The following is a 25,720-nucleotide window of genomic DNA, read 5'->3' as shown; positions in this document are numbered from 1 at the left end:
AGCCCCAATGGCCGCAAATCCCCTACCAGAGAGGAGAGGGGATCAAACACAGAATAAAACTGTCAGGAAGAAGGTACAATAGACAGAAGATAGGTCAAAAGGGTGTAGCCAGTGAGCACACCATAGTGTAACCAGGAGGGGACATCGATGGCAGAGGTTAGGTTAAATACAGAGATTGTTTTAGCCTCTGAATATTTTTATAAAGATAACTAAAAAGAAAGGGAATCAATACAATACATTTTTTAAATATTTTTCCAAAAGGTTTCGCCACTTTTTTTTTTTTAAACAAAAAGTAGAAAATAACAAAAATGAACAGCCCTGTGTCTGGTGTGACAAACTAAAGAAAACACATATTTCTTTTACATCAGTTTTGCAACACACTTTTGATTTCTTTAGTAGGTAGCTGCGCCCCAAATTATCTCATTTACTAACAGCAAATGTAGAGCAGATTGACCACTCACCTGTCCATTGCTGGTTATTGTTACAGTGTCAAACAAGAAATATGCACCAAAGAAAAATACCACTGCGTCAAACAGTCCAAGGAATGTCCAATAAATGAACAACCGCCAGCGGAGAAGTGCATTCTTGGCAATATCCCTGTAAAATAAATAGATATTCCACTCAGGAGGATCTAAAAGCACAGTGCTGGACAGAAAAATTGTTACTGTCATCTATTGTGAGCAAAAGCTACTTTTAACTGAAGTTCTCCAACCTTAGTATCCTTCAGAGATTTACTGGCTTGGATCATTTCACTTTGTGGAGTCAGGTGTTCCTCAGTGTCATTACAATAGCAATAAGCCCACATTTACACAGAAACGCAGAGGAAAACATCCACTGTAGTAGCCTCTACCCCACATTCGAAAGGACCCAAAGTCCAGCCAATGAGGGGAAAGCACAATGAACTCCTCTATTCCCGAGGCCACCATACCTCAGAATTTCAGTAGCACAATCGTGAAAAGATAAAACTGAAAACCTCTGGCCGGGGAGGAGGAAGGGCCACATGCTAATCCATGAAACATACCAAACTAGATAACTGTAGCTACAGGTATATAACTTTTATCTTCCTCAGCATTGTATCGGTGAGAGATTCACATGCTTGAATCAAAATAGCAATCAGTATGCAATATACAATATGGATAGTAAAAGAAAAACACTACAAAACATTGTCAAGTAAAACATTGATTAATTACGTTGATGAGAGAGGAACAACGCTTACTTTAACTGATTTGTCCAAAGCTGAGTCGCTGAACCCTTCCTCATCCAGGCAGAAGTGCTCCACAAAAGTGTGGCACCTCTTCCATGTTGCCGACCTACAAATATCACAAAGTGGTCACCAGAATACAGTACATCAGCTGAACCTACACTCCTTGTGAAGTAGGCAGCAGACCAGCCAACTCACATGGTGCGACAGTGTGACACACAATATCGGCTCCCATCACACGGTCACATGGTGAGGAGGCGATATTAAACGGTGGCAGGGAAAATGAGCTGAAAACCACTATAATAGTGGATTTCCAGCTCGCTTTCCGAGTATTTGAACTGCTGACATCCATTAAGGGGTGAGAAAAACACCTTAGGATATATGTCCCAGCCTTAGCAAGCTTTTTTGTTTTAGTTTTTAGAGGAGGGGGCTGGGGAGCAGGGTGGGGGCAAAGGTGTCTCTTAGGTAGTTCTCTGCACAAGGCCCGCCCCTTCAAGGCCCTACTCCCTCCTCACACGGTGAGATTTTTGTTTAAGTTAGCAGGTATGAAGCAGACACAGAAGTCTTCAGTAGAGACCTACCCAGAAATACCCAAGCTATCAGACTTGTGATTGCTTGCTTAGAAATTGACTGTCCTCTTTGAAGATGAGCAAAGGCTATGAAATATTGGCCTGATTTTCTTAAAGATTTAGTTATGTCATGATAAAATTTCAAACACCTTTGAATATAATGACTAAATACGTCTCTTAGCAAATGCTGAATTTAGAGAATGGAAGACGAGCACTCTATCATAAACATGATACTAGAGCATTAGCATATAATGCACTTGTAATAAGGTGAAAGGGATATCCATCAAATGTGCGACAAAGGAAATGTCTGCCAGACTCTAAGACTTAAGTACAAAAGATTTGTTTAAAGGAAAAGCAGATGGTACCTTCGACATAGATTTTTCGATTTGTCCTTGAAATAGCCCCTCTTTGTGGAAGCTTAAATATGGTTCCTTTATAGTGAATGCTTTTATCTCACTTACTGCCCAGGCTGAGGTTAGGGCCAAAGTAATACTGTCTTTCATGTAACATGCTTAATAAATGCTCTATTTATGTGCTCAAAGGGTAGCTTCATGAGCAGTGCAAGGACTAGATTCAACTCCCATATTGAGGATGGGCACCTTTTCAGCAGAATGCTCTAAAAAGCCTTTGCTTGATGGTTCTAGAAGCTAGCAAGTCAGAATCCTCTGAAGCGCGCTGAATCCTTGATATGGCTGCCAGGTGTACTTTTATGGAAGTATGTTTAAAGCCAGATTTGGCCAAATATAATAAGGACGTACTCAGTATGGTTCTGAGGATAAAAGATGCAAACGTTTGACGCAGCACCGGAATCAGAATCTTTTCCTTTTGCCCAGTTACATATGAATTACTGAAAGGCATTTGGCTTGATGCAGGATTGCTCTACATTCTGATGAGATATCTATATGAGAGAATTCCTTATAATCAGGAGTCATGCTGTCAATTTGAGATATCTCAAATTGCGATTAAAAACATGGCCTTCCTCTTTGGAAAGTAGATCCTAAAGGTTGCCCAGATGATTGTATGGGTCTTCTGATCGAGGGAGATCCGTAAACCAACACTTGAGATGACACACCTGTGCCACTATGATCACTAGGCAAGTTTTTCTCTTCATCTTTCTGATTACCCGTGGAATGAGGGGGAAAGTCAAAAAGACATTAGCAAATATCCTTAACCAGGTAATGGAAAGTAAGTTGACCCCGTGTGCACTGACTTCTAACAAAGAAGCAGCATTTATTGTTTGCCCAATGTCCACACCCATGAAAGTTTATGTTCTTTAGATCTTGGTTCAATTCCCATTCGTGGGTTACATTTGCTGTTTTGCTGTCTGTGTTTGCCCATGTGTTGTCTGCTCCTGGAACATGCTCGTCGACAGTGAGATGCTGTGGCTGATGGCCCAGTTCCATTAATCTTGAGACTCTTCTGAGAGAGCTAGTAACTTGGTACTGCATTGTTGTTTACATAGAACATGACTGTAATATTGTCCGACCTCCCAAGAACTAAAGGGTTGCTCGACTTTAAAAGAAATACAGAAGGCCTCATCTGGCTACTTTGAGTCCAGAACATTCATATGAAGTAGTTTTTTTCATCTTGGACTAATATTTTCTGGCTCACAGGTCTCACAAATGAGTTCCTCATCTTTTTAAAAATTAGTTTACTGTCATAATTGTCATAACTTTCACCATTGTCATGGCTACTTTCAGCCAAAAGGGCAACCCTGCTGGCTTAATTGGATTGCACATTCCACCATTGTAGAGCGTCTTTAATTCTGCTCCACACTTGCCTTTGATACTTGAAAGATCCAGACACCTGAGGCCATTTTGTATCCAGCACCTTTTGCAAAGTAGACAGTGTGTAGTGAGGAATCAGTAAATAGGACAAAGACATCATATCCCTGAAAGCGACATGAAGCTGTGAATTGCTGTGCTTTTCAATCGTTGACATTGTGATGTGGGGGAGTGCAACTTCCGAACTTTATCTTCTGATGGATACGTTTTCCCCATTGGTGTATACAGGATTGTACATAGAAACCAAATGTGCCTGATAGGCATCAATTGAGACTTTGACATGTTGCACATTAGACCCAGATATACACGCATGCTTTTGTTGAAGATTTTGCTTTTTTGTGAGACCATTCGTTAACAGCCTATCGTCTAGATATGAAAGAAATGTGACCTTTTTCCTGGAAAAAAAACGCGACAGGAACCTTACACCTTTGAAAAGATCCTGGATGTCGACTGGAGACTGAATGGTTGGCATGTATTGGTATATGAAAAGAAAGAGGCGCCCTGCAAACTCAATGATGTTAAGTATTCGCCATCTCGATGATCATTCTGAAAGGTTGTGTGCGGTTTGTGCAGTATATGTGGAGCTGTCGGAGGAGCAAAATGGGTCGCCATTCTTCCAACTCTCTCCTTTAAAAAAAATCTGGATTATAAGCCTTTACTTAACTGGAATTTGGGGATCGATTCTATTGCTCCTTAGGTCATCATAGGAAAAATCTATCCTTGCAATGTTGATGAGAGGTTTTTTGAAGTGGGGGTAGGTGAAAGCCTTCACAGGAAGTCAAGTGTATGACCATACGGGATCACATTTAAGATCCACCTGTTCCCAGTGACAATAGAAAGCCAAAATCCTTCACTCCAATAAACTGAATGGAGGGGACAAAATATTTGGAGTAGCCGTGCCCGAGTCTTGTCAATGCTTTCGTTGTTAGCCCCGTTTAAATTGACCTCTGCTTTGCCTATGGGAGTGCTGTTTGCCATAGGAAGAGGATGTGGCCAGTCTTTGTTACTGCGGTTGGAAATATGGCTGGCGAAAATTAGTTAACTGTTATGTTGGATTGATGGAAACCTTAGCAGATGAAAACCACCTTTAAATGATGTTATATCCATGTCTCTTGCATCTTGAAAAGGAACCAAAATCTGTGATGCAGAATACCCAGAGATCAGGCAGTGTCCGATGTTATTGTCTGTAGAGCTTCAGCCACATGGCGTTTTTTAACAGGTGCTCTCCATTAGACGGCATATCAACTATGCAGTGATGTACCTCAGGTCACAAAGCTGCTGACCGTAGCCGATCTGGACATCTTAAGAGCGGCAGCTCCTACTTAATGCACGAAACCTGGAGTTACTAAATCCAGCCCTCTGTCTCTCAGGGCCACTGGTGCTTTCTGCCCCACTCTTAGTATGCCTTTCGTTGCCCCCTTTATATCTTCAGGAGGAAGATCTAAATACAGTGCTACTTCTGTCCACATCTTTCTATCACAATGGCCTAATCACTAGCAGCCTTCATGGAAGTCGCTGCTAGCGTGGACACCCACTTTCCAAAATTGTTAATTTTTTTTTTCTTTGCTGTCAGGAGGGGAGAGCAGGGAGAAGTGGGGCAGTGTAACCTTTGTTGGGCTGCCTTCTTCACTACAGAGTCAGCTTGAGGGTGACCAGTCAGACACGCTGGGGTATTATCTGGCGCCTGATATTTTTTTTATCAAGACAAGAGACCTTGGCTGGAACAGATGCAGGAGCTTGCATTTTAGTTACTTCCTCTTGTCAAATAAAATCAATACTGGGTATTACTTTTACAGATTTCCTAGGTGCATTCTTGAAGTCATATAGTAAACAGTTCTTTTCTGTAAATGTCCCAGGTAACTGAAACCTTTTGGAGGCTCTCTCTACCAGAGAATGGTAAAAAGCAAACCCCTCTGGCAAATAATCCACATGGGGTTGAATAGGTTTTAAAGGCTCATCAGACTGATCCAAAGGATCAGCCATTGTCCGTGCAGATAACAGCGGTGGGGAGGTGGGGCTGGGTAAGGGGATTTTGAGGGACGATACAGAGGAAAAATTGATTATTGATTTAATTTTCCCTTGGCATCGTCCCTCGAAATCCCCCCTTACCCGGCCCCACCACCCCACGGCCATTACCTGCACGGACTGCGGCTACAAAGGATGCACCATGGTTGTCACATCCGATGTATTCTTATTTTGCAGAGGATCTGGTGGTGGCAATAGAATAGATTCAGCTGGAGGTTGAGGTCCTTTGCAAGGGCATTGTCCCTGATCTTGGTCGCTTAGCAGGAAAATGTGGCTCAGATGGAGGTGGGGTGGTGACAGGAGTTTTTGGAAACCTGGCACAAAAGTCTGATTAATTCAATGGTGAGATTTCCAGAAACCCTCATAACTTGCTCCCTCTAATTATGTGGTTCCTTATAGTACTCATCATATGACCAGTCGTAATAAGGATGACCATACCTCCAGTGTGATTCGTCACCACCATTGTCATCATAATGAACATGTTACTTACCTTTGGTAACGTCTTATCTGGCAGAGACTTTATCAAGCCACAGGTTCCTTACCTTAGTCGAGTGAAGTTGCTGAGAACGTGAGGTTGGTGGCAGCATCTCAGCTCTCTGGGGACCTTTAGCCTTGCTATCAACGCGCAGTTAATGTTTGGTGAATGCTGCAGTACTGGCACGACTTAGGTGTCAGCGCTGCATAAGATTTTATGCTTGTAATTTTAAATGCAAAATTGATAGCACTCACTACCATTTACCGACGGTGCTGATTTCATCTGTACCCCGCCCTGTTCCACCGCGGCTGGTGCCGTTTGTGTGGAGGGCGAGGCGAGGCGCCATCTTGGGTGGGGCTAGACCGGAGCTAGCGGTCTAGTCATTTCGGGAGGCAGGGCATATAACGATCGAACGCCCAGGGCTCCTCGAGAACGTGAGGTTGGTGGCAGCATCTCAGCTCTCTGGGGACCTTTAGCCTTGCTATCAACGCGCAGTTAATGTTTGGTGAATGCTGCAGTACTGGCACGACTTAGGTGTCAGCGCTGCATAAGATTTTATGCTTGTAATTTTAAATGCAAAATTGATAGCACTCACTACCATTTACCGACTGTGCTGATTTCATCTGTACCCAGCCCCGTTCCACCGCGGCTGGTGCCGTTTGTGTGGAGGGCGAGGCGAGGCGACATCTTGGGTGGGGCTAGACCGGAGCTAGCGGTCTAGTCATTCCGGGAGGCAGGGCATATAACGATCGAACGCCCAGGGCTCCTCGAGAACGTGAAGTTGGTGGCAGCATCTCAGCTCTCTGGGGACCTTTAGCCTTGCTATCAACGCGCAGTTAATGTTTGGTGAATGCTGCAGTACTGGCACGACTTAGGTGTCAGCGCTGCATAAGATTTTATGCTTGTAATTTTAAATGCAAAATTGATAGCACTCACTACCATTTACCGACTGTGCTGATTTCATCTGTACCCCGCCCCGTTCCACCGCGGCTGGTGCCGTTTGTGTGGAGGGCGCGGCGAGGCGCCATATTGGGTGGGGCAAGACCGGAGCTAGCGGTCTAGTCATTCCGGGAGGCAGGGCATATAACGATCGAACGCCCAGGGCTCCTCGAGAACGTGAGGTTGGTGGCAGCATCTCAGCTCTCTGGGGACCTTTAGCCTTGCTATCAACGCGCAGTTAATGTTTGGTGAATGCTGCAGTACTGGCACGACTTAGGTGTCAGCGCTGCATAAGATTTTATGCTTGTAATTTTAAATGCAAAATTGATAGCACTCACTACCATTTACCGACTGTGCTGATTTCATCTGTACCCCGCTCCGTTCCACCGCGGCTGGTGCCGTTTGTGTGGAGGGCGAGGCGAGGCGCCATCTTGGGTGGGGCTAGACCGGAGCTAGCGGTCTAGTCATTCCGGGAGGCAGGGCATATAACTCAATGTGTTTCCGGGAGCGCAGCGGACGAGCGCAGCGGGCGCGACAAATGCGCGCCGAAGTCGCGCTTACGTCAAGCCCGTCTGCGCCCGTCCGCGGCAGACCGGGGCTTGGGGCCAGTCCCCCCTGGTCGTTTTTACACCTACTCTTCCCAGGACTTGCTGCTGCTAAAACCGTCAGAGAGTTTATGCCCTCAATTACCACCGCACATACTTAATCGTGCTGCCATTCATGGTATTCTCAAACCTAAGTACATTGCTGGTAATGATCTGCATTATAATCCCTCTCGTCCTCCTCATTCGTCATTGAAACCTGATACTCTGCTTAAATGCTATTATTTGAACACCAGGTCAATGGTTAAACACCATATGGACGTATTTTTTATGTTAAAAACTGAGCAACCTGATATTTTGCTCCTCACGGAGACCTGGCTTAATGCTGATTCATTACCACATATCCTGGCAGCTGTTCCTTCAGATTATTACATTTTAAATGTCAACAGACCTGCTGATAAAAGGGGTGGAGGAGTAGCAGCTATTATTCGCAATACCTACAAGTTCTCATTACTACCTTCTCTTGACCTTGTGGGGTCAGAAAACATTGTTTTTAAAATGGATACCGACAGTGGTACACTACTTATGATCCTTGTCTACCGCCCCCCCCAAACTATGCCTGCATTTGCTGTTTCACTGGCAGAACATCTAGCGCCTCTTATAATTAATTATAAAAATATTGTGCTGCTGAGCGATTTTAATCTCTGGCTTGATGCTACTGATTTGGACACCCAAGCAGCTGCATTGAAAGAGGTTCTATTAGATCTTAACCTAATTCAACAGATTCATCTGCCAACTCATGAAAAAGGCCATCATCTGGACCAAATATGGTCTCAGAATATTCCCCTCTCGGTTTGTTCCATCATTCCCTGTATTTGGTCGGACCACTTTTTGATACACTTCACTCTCGCCATTGTTAGGAGCAAAAAGCAGCCATTTCAAACAGGAGGGAAAGTCAGATTGTGGAAGAACATTGATACTTCAGCTTTTTTAGACTCTCTGAAGGTGTCTCTCCCCCCTCATGCCTCAGGACATCAACGGCACGGAAGAAGCCTATTCCAACTGGCTACGTCAGGCAGCAGACGTCCATGCCCCTCGCTCTAACTTTCCCCGCTCCCGCCTTAATGACGCACATAAGTGGTATACATCACTCTTGAAATCTCAAAAGCTAGAAGTTCGTCAAAAGGAGCGGAAATGGCGAACCGGTTATTTGGCACAAGATAAAGCCAATTACTGTAAAGCTCGGAAAGAGTATCAGAAACTTGTCTTGAAACATAAATCTGACTATTTCTCGGAGAAAATAATGAACTCTCAGAATAAATCTAAGGAGTTGTTCAATATTGTAGATGGTCTTAGTGGCAGTGACAGAACGACACCATTGGTCGCTCCCACTCAGGATCTCTGCAATTCGTTGAACTCCTTCTTCCTCAACAAAATCTGTACAATAAAACTTAGTATTTCCACTGTTTTGCCTCCCTCTCTGCTGGATGATACGTATTATAACTGTGAGACGATGGAATCTTTTCCCGTTATCGACGGTGATACCCTTTCTAAACTGTTTGGTCGGGTCAAATCGGGTTCACCAGACGATATCTGTCCCCCGCACATCCTGAGAGAGGTCGGCACTGTCATTCCTGAAGGTGTACTACCTCTGCTAAATAGTTCCCTCTCACAGGGTAAAGTCCCTGATAATCTCAAGAAGGCTTTACTTATTCCCTTTATTAAGAAAGTAGGAGCTGACCCCCTTGACCCGTTAAATTACAGGCCCATTTCATTGCTGCCGTATTGTTCGAAGCTATTGGAGGCACATGTCTGTGCTAACATGTCCAAATTCATTGAGGAAACAGATTATCTTGAATTTAATCAAGCTGGCTTCCGTTCTTGCCATTCGACTGAAGCAGTTATCCTGGCGGTATAAAACACCCTGAGGCGGAATGCGGATAACGGGACTCATCAGGCCCTGGTGTTACTGGACCTTTCGGCAGCGTTCGACACGGTTGACTATACCATCTTGGTCAACCGTGTCGAACAGGCTGGCCTTAGGGGACCTGCTCTGAGCTGGATCCGTTCATTCATTACGGGCCGCACCCAATCTGTAAGGCTGGGCCCTTTTACTGCTCCCACTACTCCCACCACTTGTGGAGTACCTCAGGGCTCATCTTTGTCACCTCTACTTTTTAATTTGTATCTCCGCCCGCTATTGTACTCCCTAAGAAAGGCGAAAGTTACCATCTTTAATTATGCGGACGATCTGCAACTTATCTTTCCTTTGAACACCAGGGATTCGGTGGTGGAATTCCAAAACACCATGGCACACATTCAGGTTTGGATGAGCTGTAACCACCTGAAACTTAATCCAGGCAAGACCGAACTGGTCTTGCCTGGACAGAGTATGTTAAGCTGGAGCCCATGCTTTTGGCCATCCAGCATGGGGGCCCCACCGGTTAGATCGTCCTCAGTTAAAAGTCTGGGTGTACTAATTAGCGAAGATCTTTCTTTGAAAAGACAGGTTGGCGCGGTGGTGTCCTCTAGTTTTTTTCAGTTAAAAAGGATAAGAAAGATTGCCTGTTTTCTTTCACAGGCTGCCCTTATTCAAGTCATAATTGCTCTGGTCCTATCCCGGTTGGATTTCTCCAATAGTCTCTACTTGGGGCTTCCAATTGGAGAGTTAAAACGTCTTCAGAGGGTCCAGAATCAAGCTGCTAGACTGATTCTGGGACTCTCAAACAGACAATCCATTAGACCTGGGTTGAAGCACTTACACTGGCTTCCTGTTGCGCAGCGTGTGGCATTTAAAACAGGCTGTATCCTTTTTAAATCTTTACAAGACGCTGGCCCTAAATTTATAAAAGATATGTTTCTTAGATATGTTCCCTCGCGTAACCTACGTTCCGCTCAAAAATCTCTATTGACGGTTCCCTCCTATAAAAGTGTCGTGTATTTCTATAGGTTCAGAATCGATCCCCCTATTCCTGACCCTATTCTGGTTAAACTAACTATCTAGTTAACTAACAGTCAGCCCATGAGGCAAGAAATCCCCCATGATGCAGATACCGTTATCTGACGCAGTCACACTCCGGCACAGGAACGTGTTATCTGATTAGGTCATAACGCTTGAGATCTAATTAGACAAGCAACATTCCTCCAGCCCCTGATAAGGCATACGACGTTCTCATAACAAATCAAACCTATGACAACCTGGATAATCCGTGCGGCCATTGTTTTGATTTCACAGAGAACTTTAGTAAAGAATGTGCTAACGAGCAAGTCGTATGACATCTTTATTGACGTACCTATGTCAATCCTTACGTCAATCCCGGCACCTTTAAGGTATAAATATTGCCGACCTTGCCCTATGCAAACACACGCGTGGTGACAAGACGGAGCAGCCATACTTGCCGAAGCCGAGAGCAGAAGCAGACCCCGCTGGCAGCAGCCCCGCCTTCCTGACGCGCTGAGAGACGCGCTGCTATCTCAAGCCGAGAGACCCAGCACCGGCGCTTCCGGGTAGCCCTCGCAGGCAGCCTGGAATATCGAGAGCAGAGAAAGAGATACCATTCCTCATCCATCCTAGATTCCAGGTACAGAACTGAATAACCCCTCACAGAGAATTCTTTAGTTATTCACTTGGCAAAAACAAACTTAACTTAAACTGTAACTTTCTATTCCCGCCCACGCATTAGACTTAGGTCAGGTACACGGGGTAGGCGTATTTAGAAACACCAGTTGAGTACGTTTAGTCAAATGTATATGTGTATGTAAATATATTTTAATCATTTTAAAACATCATATGGCTCAGAAACCATATCAATGTTTTTACAGTATTATTTTATACTATTGCTTTTAATGTATGCACTTTACTTAACTATAAGTATTGCAATAATATCGATCCATTTCTCTTGTACGAGAAAAGAGACTGATCAATAAATAACATCTTTTATTGAACACGCCCGTCTCTTCCTTTTCTCTACATTCTGATGAGACTAAGAATGCACGTACTGACTGAGTAAAATAATTGCCTTGTGCTCACACGACTCTTGAGATTGACTCTTGATTAGGGGAGAGCAAAGTTGTCATGTTCTATGTGTCAGAAACTAAATCCCTTCTTGTCTAATCAGGGGAGTTAATCCTTCCTTGAACATTCGAGAAAGTTTCTAGCGAACTCTGAGCTTAGCTGGCAAACCCAAAAATTAAGTCTAGTATCGACAGTAGTAGACCTAGTTAACGTCTGGTCTAGGCCTTTACTGCTGTAGGTACTATTCCAATGCGCAGAGCCTATTGGGAAAATAGGAGCTACACTACATGGCGCCCAACGCGTTTGGAAAGGGCGATAAAACTAACGTAAGACATTTAGAGTAACTCAGTCGTGCTTTCTCACTCAGACCCCTTTTCCCAAATACTCCAAAGACGTCTGGAGTGGGTGAAAGGTTATATCCTCCAAAACCTCGCAGGAGGGAACTCCTATGTATGGTTTTTGGTCAAGTCAACGTTGAAGGATAAAACAGTTCCAGAATATTGTGCATCTAATCTCTGTCTCCATAAGAAACCTGATCTGCAAACAAACATAATACCATCCTGTCTGTAAAATGGCAGAGAGTGATGATGAAAGAGAGGCAATTAGATTAGCTACTGAAATAGCAGATGCTGATGCTACCATGCAAACAGCAGACCCGGATATAATACTCATCCAGGTCGCCAAAAGGAGATCTATAACCTTAAAACTTATAGAAAATGGACTGACACCTAGAGGTGGCACAGTCATATTCGTAATTGAGGCACACGAATATCGGCAGACAGAGGTATACTATTCATGGATACATTTTCCAGCAGCAAATGCTGTAACAAAGAACTTCCACTATTACAAAGTAGAGGAACCTCCTGAAACGTACACTCCTTTCGAGGAGGTGGAAGTACCACTCAAATTCCAAGAGCATTTGCTCTTATTTGATGGCGCCCTAAAACACAATAATCACATTACAAGGCTCGGTCCTTTAGGAAGACCAGGAGCAACGTGGCCGGTCCTAGCCGGATACACACCACATCCAGACATCGATAGGATGCCTGCAGCTGAATTATTAACACAGCTGAAACAATTACTAAAAATTCATAGACAAATAGTTCAGTATGTAATGCGGACTTCAACAATTCAGCCAGCGATTAAACTACCACAGCTGACCCCACACCAGGGGAACACAAATAAAATTACACCACAGAACATCCAATCCTGCCTAGGTAAAGTTCCAGCTAAACGGGAACAGATACCATTCTGGTTGGCACAGAAAATTACCCAAATAGAGGCGGTGTTTCCTGACACCACCCCGCTGGAAAAACACAGGATTCTGACTATATGTCTCCCAATGGGAATCGCACCACACATTGAGGACTGTGACACTTGGGGTACAGTCTTTGCTTCCATCTACACAAAAACGCACGGTGTTCCATCCATTTCGGTAATACCAGATGTGCTTAAACAAATTCAAGATGAATACGGTCCAGAACCTGCTTTAACTCTTGGTATGAAATTACTGAAAGACTTCAAGCAGGTCTCGGCTATATTACTAGCCAACATAAAGGGTGAAGCAGCAAACGTGGCGATCCGCCAGAGGTTAAAAGAGACAGATATAGCAGACCAACCAGCTGAAATTGCCAGAATCATAGAAAAATCCTATGAAGAACTAGGCAGAGATAGTCTAGGTGGAATACCAGTAAAACCGCAACTGACTACAAGTCCAGAAAAAATGTTTTTTAACAATAATAATAATTCACCAAAAAAGAACTGGGATGGAAACAAACAATCCAATCCTAAAGAAAAGAAATTCCAGTCCAGAGGAAGGTCGCCTAGGCGAAGAGAGAAATCTCCAAACCCAAGACAAAGGTCACCCCAGAGTGACCCCTCTGGGAATAGATATAACCTTAGAAATAGGGATAATATTAAAAAACCTGATAGATATCAAGACATTGATACACGTCCCTCTCAATCTTTTCAGAATTCCTCGCAGAAATCGGAAAGAAGAGGACGATCAGAAGAGCACGCCAAGTCCAAAGACAAGGAACCTGCTCAACTGAAAAAGAAATTACAATTTCCAAAAAAGAAGGTAGCCAGTATCAAGGTAGTTAACAATGCCGAGAATACTGAGGACACAACTGAAAAACGGAGAGTGGGCTCAGACAATGCTAGACAGCGCAGCAGAGGTGAGCATAGCTCGCAAAGTCCTTATGAATCATCTGGAGACAGTGGACACGAATGAATACCTTCAAGTGGAAACTGCAGATACCAGAGTTAGCAAGCCCCACAAGATATACGAGATAACATTACGTATAGAGGGAGATAAGACTAGGAAAATAAGGGGACTATTTTGGGATAACCTATCCAAGGGCTATGACATCCTTCTAGCTGAAAAAGACTGGCCACCAGAATTTGTCAGGGAGTGCCCTCATGGCGAAGAGGTAATTATGCCTGCCTTCTCGAATCAAATACCGATTCATAAAAAATACACACTTGCTAGAAAGTGGGCAGTGGCCTTAGCACCTGCTTTATATAAAAATCATGTAGGATGGGATGAGGATTCTCCTCCTCCCAAAATCCAGTTAAAATCACAACCAACTGCACAAAGGCAGTACCCAATTAAGCAAGAAGCTAAAAAACAGGTAAATGAAATACTAGACCAGCTAGAATACCAGGGGGTGATTGAAACTTGCACCTCACAAATGAACAATCCTTTGTTTCCGGTCTCCAAACCAGACAATTCGTACCGTCTAGTTTTGGATTACCGACACCTTAACACATGTTGCAAAACCTTTGCAGTGCAAAACTCACACAGTGCTGCACTAATGAATAACATAGTGCGCAAAAAATACAAAACAACCTTGGACATCTCCAATGGATTCTTTTGTCAAAACATAGCACCAGAGAGCAGATCTTTAACTGCATTCTCAGTAAATGGCACTCAAAAACAATTCTGTCGGTTAGCCCAGGGGTACAAGAACAGCCCAGGGGTATTCTCAGCGAGAGTAACAGAATTACTACAACTATATGATGATGAAGCATTATCTTATGTCGATGACATTTACTTAACAGATGATGACTTGGAGACTCACTTGAAAAGAGTGAACACCATAATACTTGGGTTCGCTGCAGAGGGTTACAAATTCAACTTCAAAAAGTCCAGAATTGCCCATGTGACGGTCCTATTCTTAGGATATGAGTTATCAAGTGAAGGTAAAAGCCTGGCAGACAATTTCCTAGAGAAATGTGCCGTAATCCAAGCTCCTAAAACACTAAAAAACCTACAGTCAATTTTAGGCTTCCTAAATTTCGGAAGAACATACATTGCAAATTACGCAGAAAGGGTCAAACCCCTTTACGATCTAATTAAACCAGACTTTAAAAGATCCAGTTGGACTCAAAAACACACAGAAATTTTGAGATCCTTACAAACAGACATGCTAATTAAAACAAAATTAGAAACCCGTGATAATACACGCAACCTTGTGATCCGAGTCATCCCAGGGAGATGCGGATTCACATACCTGACCTCTAATGAGGGACAAAAGGTACCAATTGCATTCAAATCACACTTGTACACTAAGGCTGAAATGAAATTTAGCCCAACGGAAAAAATTCTTACAGCAACACAGACAGCTATAGCAAAAGAACGAGCCCTGGCACAAGGTAAACGAATAATAATCGTGACACCAATACCAGCCCTAGAGGCTGTAACAAAAGCGAGCATTCCAAATGCTAAAGCACTACATCCGAGATGGATACAATGGGCTAACTCTCTTGCTGCAACAGATGTGGTGTACGAATTTGATCCTTACTTGAAAACACAAGAATTTCTACAATATGAATTTGAATGTCCTCTGCCAACCGAAATTCTGCCTCTAGACCAATACGGCTGTATAATATATACAGACGGATCAGCACAACCCGCAGTAGGGGGTAAACAAGCGTACAGTGCTGCGTGCGCGATTGTTAAAGGTCGTTGGCACGAAGGGAAATTTAAACCAACCCTCACTAAAACACAATCTCTAGGAGATTGCACAGCTCAGCGAGCTGAACTACTAGCATTCAAGATGGCGCTTGAAAATACCGATCGAGAATTCCCCACACTTATAGTGTGCGATTCGTATTATTGCGTTCAGTCTTATAATGAATACTTGCAGATCTGGCTTCAGAACGGTTTCAAGGATGCGAAAGGTGGCACAATAAAGCATAAAATGCTCTGGGAACAAGTAGCTCTTTTACAAAAAGAACTACCAAAGACTCACGTGATACATACACTGAGTCATCAACGTGATGGCGTTCACGTTGCAGGGAATTCATTGGCTGATGAGGCCGCGAAAGCAGCTGTGCAAACGGCTTCCGTAGCTGCCGTCACCCGGTCAAAAACAAAAATAGACAGCGAAATATTACAAGCTGTCAGCGCTTCAGAAAAGGATTCGATAGAACCACTCCCTAAAGGCTTTCCAGTAAAATACTCATACATAACCGATGGAAACAATGTTCCTTTTGCTCAAATCCCTGGAGTGGGGGATAGGGCAATTCCAAACATGGAACACAGATTAGGACTAATAATAGCGGCACACGAAGGGCTTGCTTCTACCCATGCTGGCGTCTCAGCCACAGTATCATTATTAAAACAGAGATACTGGTGGCCACAAATGAGAAGACAAACAAGGAACTATGTTCTAGCATGTGAAATATGTCAAAAAATGAAAGTATCAACTGTGAGACGTCCAGCACAGACGCCCCTTCTAATCTCAGATAAACCATTAGCCTGTGTTTATCTAGACCACTGCGGTCCCTTACAAAGGGACGGTAACTATAAATATATCTTGGTCGCAGTGGACTCATGCACGAGATTCATATGGATGTGGACCCAGCGAACGGCTGACGCCAGAACTGTTATAAAAGATTTGCGGGTCTTTATCGGCACATACGCAATTGGCATTCTGCATTCGGACAATGGTCCTGCTTTTAGCTCTCGGGCTTATAAGGAGGCCATGGTCAGCATGGGCGTGCAATTGCGGTACTCTTGTCCATTTCACCCTGAGGGGAACGGAATTGTTGAAAGAAAAAACCGTGACATAAAGCAATCTATAACAGCAAAGGTATTAGGTTCGGGAGCTGGGTGGGTCAAACATCTAATAAGTGTCCAACGTAGTCTAAATAACTTGCCAAGAAATTCTCTGAAGGGATTCAGTCCGTACGAATTATTATTCGGAACTAGGATGTTGATCTCTGACCTTGATAGTCAGACTTCAGTGGTAATAGAAAAAACCTTTGATGTCAAAGACCGTTTGGCTATTTTGCAGGACTTAAACAAAACAAGAAAAGACCTGAGCAACATACAGTTGAAACAACAGCCAACAACCACTGAAGAATCACCACCTGTCCCAGCAAGACCTGTCTGGATTCCAAAAGTCGGGGATCTAGTCAGGGAGAAGATCGCGGTAAAGAAGGAATTTGGGCCTTCTTACAGAAAAGCAGTTCCTGTCTTGTCTGTCAACGGGACAAGATCAGTTGTACTACCGCCACTTGCTGGAAAAAAGGAGAACCGAGTTGTATCCATCGACCTGGTAAAACCACAACATGTGGCCAATAACAAACAGTAGGCCAAGTGGACTCCCAATAAGTAGCAGAACACCAAGGTTTGCTACCAGTACAGAGGTCCTATCAAAGAGGCTCATCACATTCGAAACGCCTACAGAAGAACAACAAGGACTATGCAACAATGCAATAGAACTAAGACCTCTGAAAACCCAAATAAAAACATTTAGCAGAGACACACCAATCTACAATGAAGTTCCAAGTGAAAATGCAAGAAACAAAAATCCTGAACCAATTGGAACAATTGACAGAACTGCATCTGGTTACTTCATCAACTTCGATGATTCCTCTGAAGGTTTCAGCGAACAAAAGACACAGCCATCATCAAAATCCTTTAAAGACAAAGCTAAGGAACTTTTGAAACAACTGAAAGAAACATATCTGGTTTCCCCATGGATTGAATTTTGGGTGGGTTTTGGTGCATTTATCCTCATACTTTGGCTCATCATGGTATTTACTTTGGGACGCTTCATTGAGGGAAAATATGCTAAAATGGACACAGCAAGTCAGAACATCAACTTGGTCCTCAAACCACACACATCTTCACACGTCGAGAAAAGAGAACTTTCTTCAGAACTTTCTTCAGCCAACTTCACAGCAATTCCAATACCTGGTGGGGTAGCCTGGGACAACACTGACTATGAAATTTATGGTCCGGTCGAGATCCTGAAATATCCACACCAAATCAAGATCTCCTTGAGTGACTTTGCAAAACCAAACTCATTTGCTGATGATTGGGACTTTGAAAGTATAAACAATATGATGTCTGACTTAGTAATGTCTGCTAAATTTACAAAACATGATTATTTGCAAGGTTCTACAAATTATGATAGTATGTATTGCTATAACCATTATGGTAACAGTTTTTTGCATAAATCTGCACAACCAAGAAATGTTTTAAATTATAATCAATGGGAACATTGTGCTACACCTCCAAAAGGGAGCTCTAGAACCGTTTATGACAAATATTCATACTTTCAAGGTTTTAACACTAGTAATGCTGAAACATTTTATTACAAATTGTCAAACAAGACAGGGATGAAAACCATGATAACCAACACAAAATTGATATATTCAGATTCATTCTTTGAAAAAATGAATACTTTTGGATTTGATTATTGGGACAAAAATGTTGATTTGAAAAGTGTTTGGGGTACAAAAGAATGGCAAGTACAGGGTTTAGAAGCTTTGTTTAGAGCCTGCATGATCCCAGAACAAATGATATTTTTAAATGACACTGTTCAACAAACCACCTGTCTTGGCTTAGCCAAAATCAAAGATTTAAATAACCCGTCTATTCCAAAGCCAACAATGTTTAGCAATAGCTCTGATACAGATGAAGAGATAGACGTAAACCATATATTAAACCAAAACAGAACACATCCTGATTGGAAACAATGGTTGATCTGGCCCACAGATACAAATCACTGTCAAGATAGATTCCTGAATAAAACACAGGGTTTCAAAATGACCAGGCCAGACCCTAGATATCCCCAAAGACATCACCCAGGGATAATAACAACCTACAGTGTGGGCAAATTATGCCTTCAATGGCTACAGTCTTCCACACTGCCTGAAATTAAGCAACACCTAACTTTACTTACTGATGGTGCTGACTTGCGTGATTTCATACTGGGACCACGCAAACAGCGTCAAAAGCGTTTCATAGCAGCCTCTGTATATGCAGCATACAATGAGGCCTGGAAGGTTACTCAAATTGAAACAGCAGAAAGAATACGGGAAATTGACCGTATCAATTTGGAAAAATCACTTTCTGTAGTGGACAATGGGTTAATGACTCTGTCCTCCAGAATTTTTTCATTGGACAGCATTGTGTCTTCAGCAATCGATATACTATCGCAAGACAAACTGTTATTACAACATGGTCAGTCACAATTGCGTTCCATTGTACAGCTTGGCTGGACGTTACAAAATCTGCGTTCAGGCTATGTGCCTTGGCGTTTAATCAACACAACGTCACTATTCCAAATCTTTAACCTTACTGATAGACAAATCGGTATGGCACAGAAGGGTGCTGATTATACAATCTTGAGCATTGAAAAACTAGAAAGATTACCGTTGACAATGTCAGAACGACCTGTCAGTGAATGGATAATCCACGGAATCATAAATATTCCAATCTCAACCTTCAGGTTTCAATACTGCCAAAAATATATACAGGCTGGCATGTACGAGAAATTGGGAAAGGGGTACCTTAAAACAACTTGGAACCTGCCCTATTCACATGCATGTGTCAGTAATAAAGGACAGAAAGTGTTTCTTAGTGGCAACAATTGTGCTATGTCACTAAGCGGCACACTTCTGTGTAACGGTATTAGTTTGCACGGAGCCTGTGAAGGGAATTCATACAACCTTTCATGTCACCAGCAAGGCGCACCTGCAACTGAAATAGAACCATTCTTTCAAAGACTCTATAATGGGAGTTACATTCTTATTGTAGACCGCAGATGTTGCAGTCTTATGCCCGGGACTCCTTATCTAGTAACAACAACGGCGAAGGTCAAGTGCTGTGGACGTTCTTTATTCCCCAGCTCCTTTCCAGACAGGGAGGCAAGGGCATGGCCCAGTTTGAAAATTACTTCTATTCGAATAGACACTTTAAGCAGAATGAAAACAGTGCTTCTTCAGACGCCTACAAGGCTCACGTCATCAAAAGAAACGTATGATCTACAAGTCGCAAGGACGACTGCAGAGATACATACATTATTATCAACCAATTCCCCCGTACATTTCGCGGAAATCCTGAGCGAAATCTTAAATATTTCTGATACCACTGGGGTCTCAAAGGTATTTAAGACAGTATTTTCGATGGCATTAACACCATTCAAAGCCATACTGGGTATTTTTCCAGATTTCGTCCATTCGATTTTTGGCGGACTTCCCCTGATCCTGGGACTAATTGCAGGAATCCTATTCCTAGTCCTTATTTTTCGTTATGGCAACCCATGTCACAGATCAAACTCTCGCGACAATGGAAGATACGATCCTAGCCATTGGATACCGGGACCGGATATCAAAAATCCTGGGACTCTCCCGGCTTAGAGACCTAAACATGACTTGGTTTCTATCATTTCGACCAATGTGGCAAAGGTGTGTTTTACCTGTACTAAGGTGTCTGCTATGCGGAGAAGAATGCGTGTTAGACACCTGTCTGACGCTACAATCGGATGCGCCGGTGGATGCAGATACACTGTTGGTTCCTACCAAGGTTCACGCTTTGTGCTGCCCTCAAAGGCTGCCAATCCTGATGACGGCATTCCTGGAATCTTCACCACTGCGATTGAAGAGTAGTGAAGTTCAAGATGAAAGCAGCATCGAACAGGTACGACCTTCTGTCAGCAATGCAAATCAGAATGTCAATGCAGACAATCATGCGCATGAATGCATGGTTACACCTATTTCCGACTTAGTGGAACTTTCCCATGAAGCTGTTGACAGTTTTTTCGAAAGCCTGAATGATATGATGTTCTCTCCGGAACAGAAATAGAGACTTTTGAGTAAACTCGCACACGGCGTTCCCTGAATTCGGCCTTCAACTTTTAAAAAATAAAGTCACATGAACAATTACAATCCAGTTCACGGACAGCAACTTTTTTCAGCAAGCCCCTTAAAATATTTTTCTATATATTTTTTTTCCGGGACACTGATCTTCTGCTTAAAGTAAGAAACTATTCCTAGAGAACTAAGATTTCTATTTTTAGATACTTTATATAGACTTTAGCTGCCCGCTGGTATGTTCACAAATATTTTATTATGTGATGAAATGGTCTCGACTTTCCTTTCTGTATAGCTATATTAAGAGCCATTTCATGTGTACTACTCAAATACCAAAGAGCAATAATACATAAAAATGCGTGTTTACTTTTGCAGTTAATTCATAGCTTAAGTGCATACAATATATATGACTGCAAGTTTTCAGTATATTTGAAAATTTCGAAATGCATTTATGTATTTTGGGGTGGTAAGGTATACACTATACTCTATAGTATGTTGTACTATGTTATACTATGCATAGATTAGTAGATATGACCATAGTTAGCGTGGAGTGGGTGTCGTGTATTTCTATAGGTTCTGAATCGATCCCCCTATTCCTGACCCTATTCTGGTTAAACTAACTATCTAGTTAACTAACAGTCAGCCCATGAGGCAAGAAATCCCCCATGATGCAGATACCGTTATCTGACGCAGTCACACTCCGGCACAGGAACGTGTTATCTGATTAGGTCATAACGCTTGAGATCTAATTAGACAAGCGACATTCCTCCAGCCCCTGATAAGGCATACGCCGTTCTCATAACAAATCAAACCTATGACAACCTGGATAATCCGTGCGGCCATTGTTTTGATTTCACAGAGAACTTTAGTAAAGAATGTGCTAACGAGCAAGTCGTATGACATCTTTATTGATGTACCTATGTCCATCCTTACGTCAATCCCGGCACCTTTAAGGTATAAATATTGCCGACCTTGCCCTATGCAAACACACGCGTGGTGACAAGACGGAGCAGCCATACTTGCCGAAGCCGAGAGCAGAAGCAGACCCCGCTGGCAGCAGCCCCGCCTTCCTGACGCGCTGAGAGACGCGCTGCTATCTCAAGCCGAGAGACCCAGCACCGGCGCTTCCGGGTAGCCCTCGTAGGCAGCCTGGAATATCGAGAGCAGAGAAAGAGATACCATTCCTCATCCATCCTAGATTCCAGGTACAGAACTGAATAACCCCTCACAGAGAATTCTTTAGTTATTCACTTGGCAAAAACAAACTTAACTTAAACTGTAACTTTCTATTCCCGCCCACGCATTAGACTTAGGTCAGGTACACGGGGTAGGCGTATTTAGAAACACCAGTTGAGTACGTTTAGTCAAATGTATATGTGTATGTAAATATATTTTAATCATTTTAAAACATCATATGGCTCAGAAACCATATCAATGTTTTTACAGTATTATTTTATACTATTGCTTTTAATGTATGCACTTTACTTAACTATAAGTATTGCAATAATATCGATCCATTTCTCTTGTACGAGAAAAGAGACTGATCAATAAATAACATCTTTTATTGAACACGCCCGTCTCTTCCTTTTCTCTACATTCTGATGAGACTAAGAATGCACGTACTGACTGAGTAAAATAATTGCCTTGTGCTCACACGACTCTTGAGATTGACTCTTGATTAGGGGAGAGCAAAGTTGTCATGTTCTATGGTTGTCAGAAACTAAATCCCTTCTTGTCTAATCAGGGGAGTTAATCCTTCCTTGAACATTCGAGAAAGTTTCTAGCGAACTCTGAGCTTAGCTGGCAAACCCAAAAATTAAGTCTAGTATCGACAGTAGTAGACCTAGTTAACGTCTGGTCTAGGCCTTTACTGCTGTAGGTACTATTCCAATGCGCAGAGCCTATTGGGAAAATAGGAGCTACACTACAAAAGGAAGCGCTTAGGTGGTTGCTGCTTTGACCATCTGGCGGCCACCTTCTGGAACTCCCTCCCCTTGCAGCTGAAATTGAGTGACAACCTTCTCAATTTTAGACACTCCCTTAAAACCTGGTTATTTTCGCAGGCCTATTGCTGAGATCATTATTGCTTTCATTTTTAACTGTTGTGTTGTGTTCCCTTCTATAGCGCCATGAAGCCCCTGGGCGTACGAGCGCTTAATAAATATATATTAACATAACATAACATACCTTAGAATATTCTCCAAGGTCAGACTGGGTAATGACATTTTCAAGAGGAATCCCTGCCCCGTTACGTGGCGTTTGTTCGGAATCACGTCTTCGGCATTGTCCACGCCAGATGTGATGTGCGCAGTACCCATATTGGTGCCACCCCAGCACACTGATGTCATTTTCTTTTTTGCGACTTTCCACACCAGGAAGGCAGGACGACATGGAACACTGACAACTGGTGTGAATTTCAAAGGCCCTTATAAAGGTGACCCTCACAATGTAATCAGTACGCAAAGCAGGGAGGATGGGATGGCCGGTAAGGAATCTGCGACTACATAGAGTCTCTATAATAGAAGGCGTTAGCGAAGTTAAGTAACTTGTTCACCTGATGGAGACTTCTAGCCGCAGATTTCTTACCTTAGAATAGATGGATCCCTAAGCAATGCCTCCCCGAACGTGGGTCTGCAAAACCAATTAGACCAAAGGTCATGCAGGACCAAACTGGAAAAGTGCCCATCATGACAGGCCTGACTTTCCAGGCAGTAGTGTTTTGTAAATGTATGTAAAGATGCCCACATAGCTGCATAATAGGTGTCAAGGACAGGGACTCTGAGAGACAACGCAGTGGTCACAGCCATGGCTCTGACAGAATGAGCATGCAAGTCCCAAGGGGGTTGCTTTTCGGCCAATGCGTAGCAGATCTTTATGCAGAGGACTATCCATCATGAGATGATACGTTTCTGCACGCCCTTCCCCTTCTTAGTTCCAACTTATCTTACGAAGAGTTGATCATCCACCCGGAACTCATTGGTACGATCAAAGTAGAATGCCAACACTCTTTTTGGATACTGTCAGTGGAGTCTCACCTCTTCTTTATTACACTGAGGCAGAGCACAGAAGGTAGGCAAAGTGATATTTTGGTCTACATGAAAGGATGTAACTATCTTTGGAAGGAGGCATGTGTTCGAAGGACCGGCTTGTCTGGGTAAAAGGTGGTATAAGGAGGATGCACACAAGCTGCCCGCAGCGCGCTGACCCTCCCAACTGATATTATGACCAGGAGGAAAGCTGTCTTTATGGTTAGCAACCACAGTGGGCAGTTATGCACATCATAAAATTCTGAACTAAGTTTAAGCCCCATTTTGGCATGATGAATGGCCTGGGAGGAAACATGTGTTGGAGACCGTTAAGGAACATAGTCAAAGTGGCTGATAAGGAGCCTTTAACTCTGCCCAGAGTAGAGCCATGCTGGGCCAAAGAGAGAACAAATAATAAAACCTCAGAAAGGGGTGCAGAGAGCGGGTCGATGATCTTGGATGCACACCATGCCACACATTTTTCGCAGGAGCATACCGTCTTGGTTGACAGATCCCTTGTGGCCAGAATAACATCACAGACTTCGGGAGGAAGGTTGAAAGATGTCAACTGTCACTGCTCAATCTCCAAGCTTAAAGGTGGAGGGTGTGCATGTTCGGCTGTGGGACCATGCCCTGTTGCTACGACAGAAGATGCTACCGAAGAGGTAGCCTGACATGAGGACAGATGCTCATGCTCAATATCTTGTGATACCAGACTCTCCATGCCCAATCAAGAGTCACAAGAATGACTTGGGCCCAGCTGTTCCTGATCTTCTTGAGAACTCTGGGCAGTAGTGGTTTCAGCCGAAATGCATACAGGAGGCCAGAACTCCAGACAAAACAAAAAGCATCTCCAAGCAAAAGTCGCCTTGGAAACTCCAGCATGCAGCAGTACTGAGGAACAAGTTACTTACCTTTGTTAATGGTTTATTTTGTATAGACTCTATTTAGCCGGGGTTTTCTTGCCTTAAAATTATCCCCAAGCGTCAGTCTGCATCTGGACATGTCCGTGAGCAGTACCCCTGTATGCAGGTAGGTGGCATTGTTTGGCTCCACGTGGCATCCTAAGCATCATCTGTGCCTGAAGTGACGTGTGCAGTGCTTATAAGGCACCACCCAATCGCGCTAACGTCAGTCTCTTTTCTCGACTTTACACTTCAGTTGCGCAGAACCACTAAGAACATTGACTACGGGTGTGTGGAACTAGGAACCTGAAAAGGGAATAGCCATGTACCTAGAAATGAGGTCGCAGAGTGGAGAAGATGAGTGGGTCAGTAAGGAATCTGACTAGATAGAGTCTCTACCAGATAAGACGTTACCGAAGGTAAGTAAACTGTTCGTCTGATAGAGAATTCTAGTAACAAATTCCTTACCTTAGAATAGTTACCCAAGCAATTACTTTCCAGAGGAAGGTCTGTGAACCGGATTTAGACCAAAATGTCCTGCAGGACCGAACGGGCAAAGTGCCCATCCCGACAACTGTTCAGGCAGTAGTGTTTGGTGAACATGTGCAGTGAGCCCCAAGTTGCTGCCTGGCGATGTCCAGTACCGGAACTCCGCATGCTAATGCAGGGGACGCAGCCTCTGCTCTGGTGGAATGAGCAAGCAAACCCTTTGGGTTGTTCCTTCTTGGCCAGTGCGTAGCAGATCTTAATGCAGTGCTCAGTCCAGAGGCACAATGAGGACTTGGGCCCGGTCGTTCCTGCCCTTTTTGAGAACTCTGGGCAGAAGTGGCATTGGCAGAAAGGTGTACAGAAGGCCAAAGCTCCAAACAAGACAAAAAGCGTCTAAGAGCGAGAGCCGCCATGGAAACTCAAATGTGCAGAACTGCTCACACTGCAAGGTCTCGTCGTGGTTAACAGATCTAAACAAGGCTCTCCCCACTGCTGAAAGAGACCTTGCACCACCTCCGGTTGGAGGCGCCATTTTAAGTATTTTCGGCTGAGGGTGTCCACTCTGATAAGGGAAATAATGAACACCTGCACTAGACTTCCCCTGACTAAGGGAACAAAGGATTTCAATGCCAATCG

At 43.4% G+C, this 25,720-nt stretch overlaps 1 protein-coding gene across 3 annotated transcripts in view; it reads right to left on the bottom strand.

Annotated features, from left to right (window-relative positions):
• The window catches only part of ATP11A (ATPase phospholipid transporting 11A), a 912,970-nt gene that overhangs the window by 103,515 nt on the left and 783,735 nt on the right, over nt 1–25,720 (bottom strand). For all 3 annotated transcript variants that reach the window (XM_078657659.1, XM_078657658.1, XM_078657657.1), the window contains exon 25: nt 462–597. In XM_078657659.1, the coding sequence (XP_078513785.1) occupies nt 462–597 (136 nt within the window). The remainder of the gene's footprint in view (nt 1–461; nt 598–25,720) is intronic.

This window comes from Lissotriton helveticus, chromosome 8 (genome assembly GCF_964261635.1).
Source record: "Lissotriton helveticus chromosome 8, aLisHel1.1, whole genome shotgun sequence".
NCBI lineage: Eukaryota > Metazoa > Chordata > Amphibia > Caudata > Salamandridae > Lissotriton > Lissotriton helveticus.
This window is presented reverse-complemented; position numbering and strand designations above follow the sequence as displayed.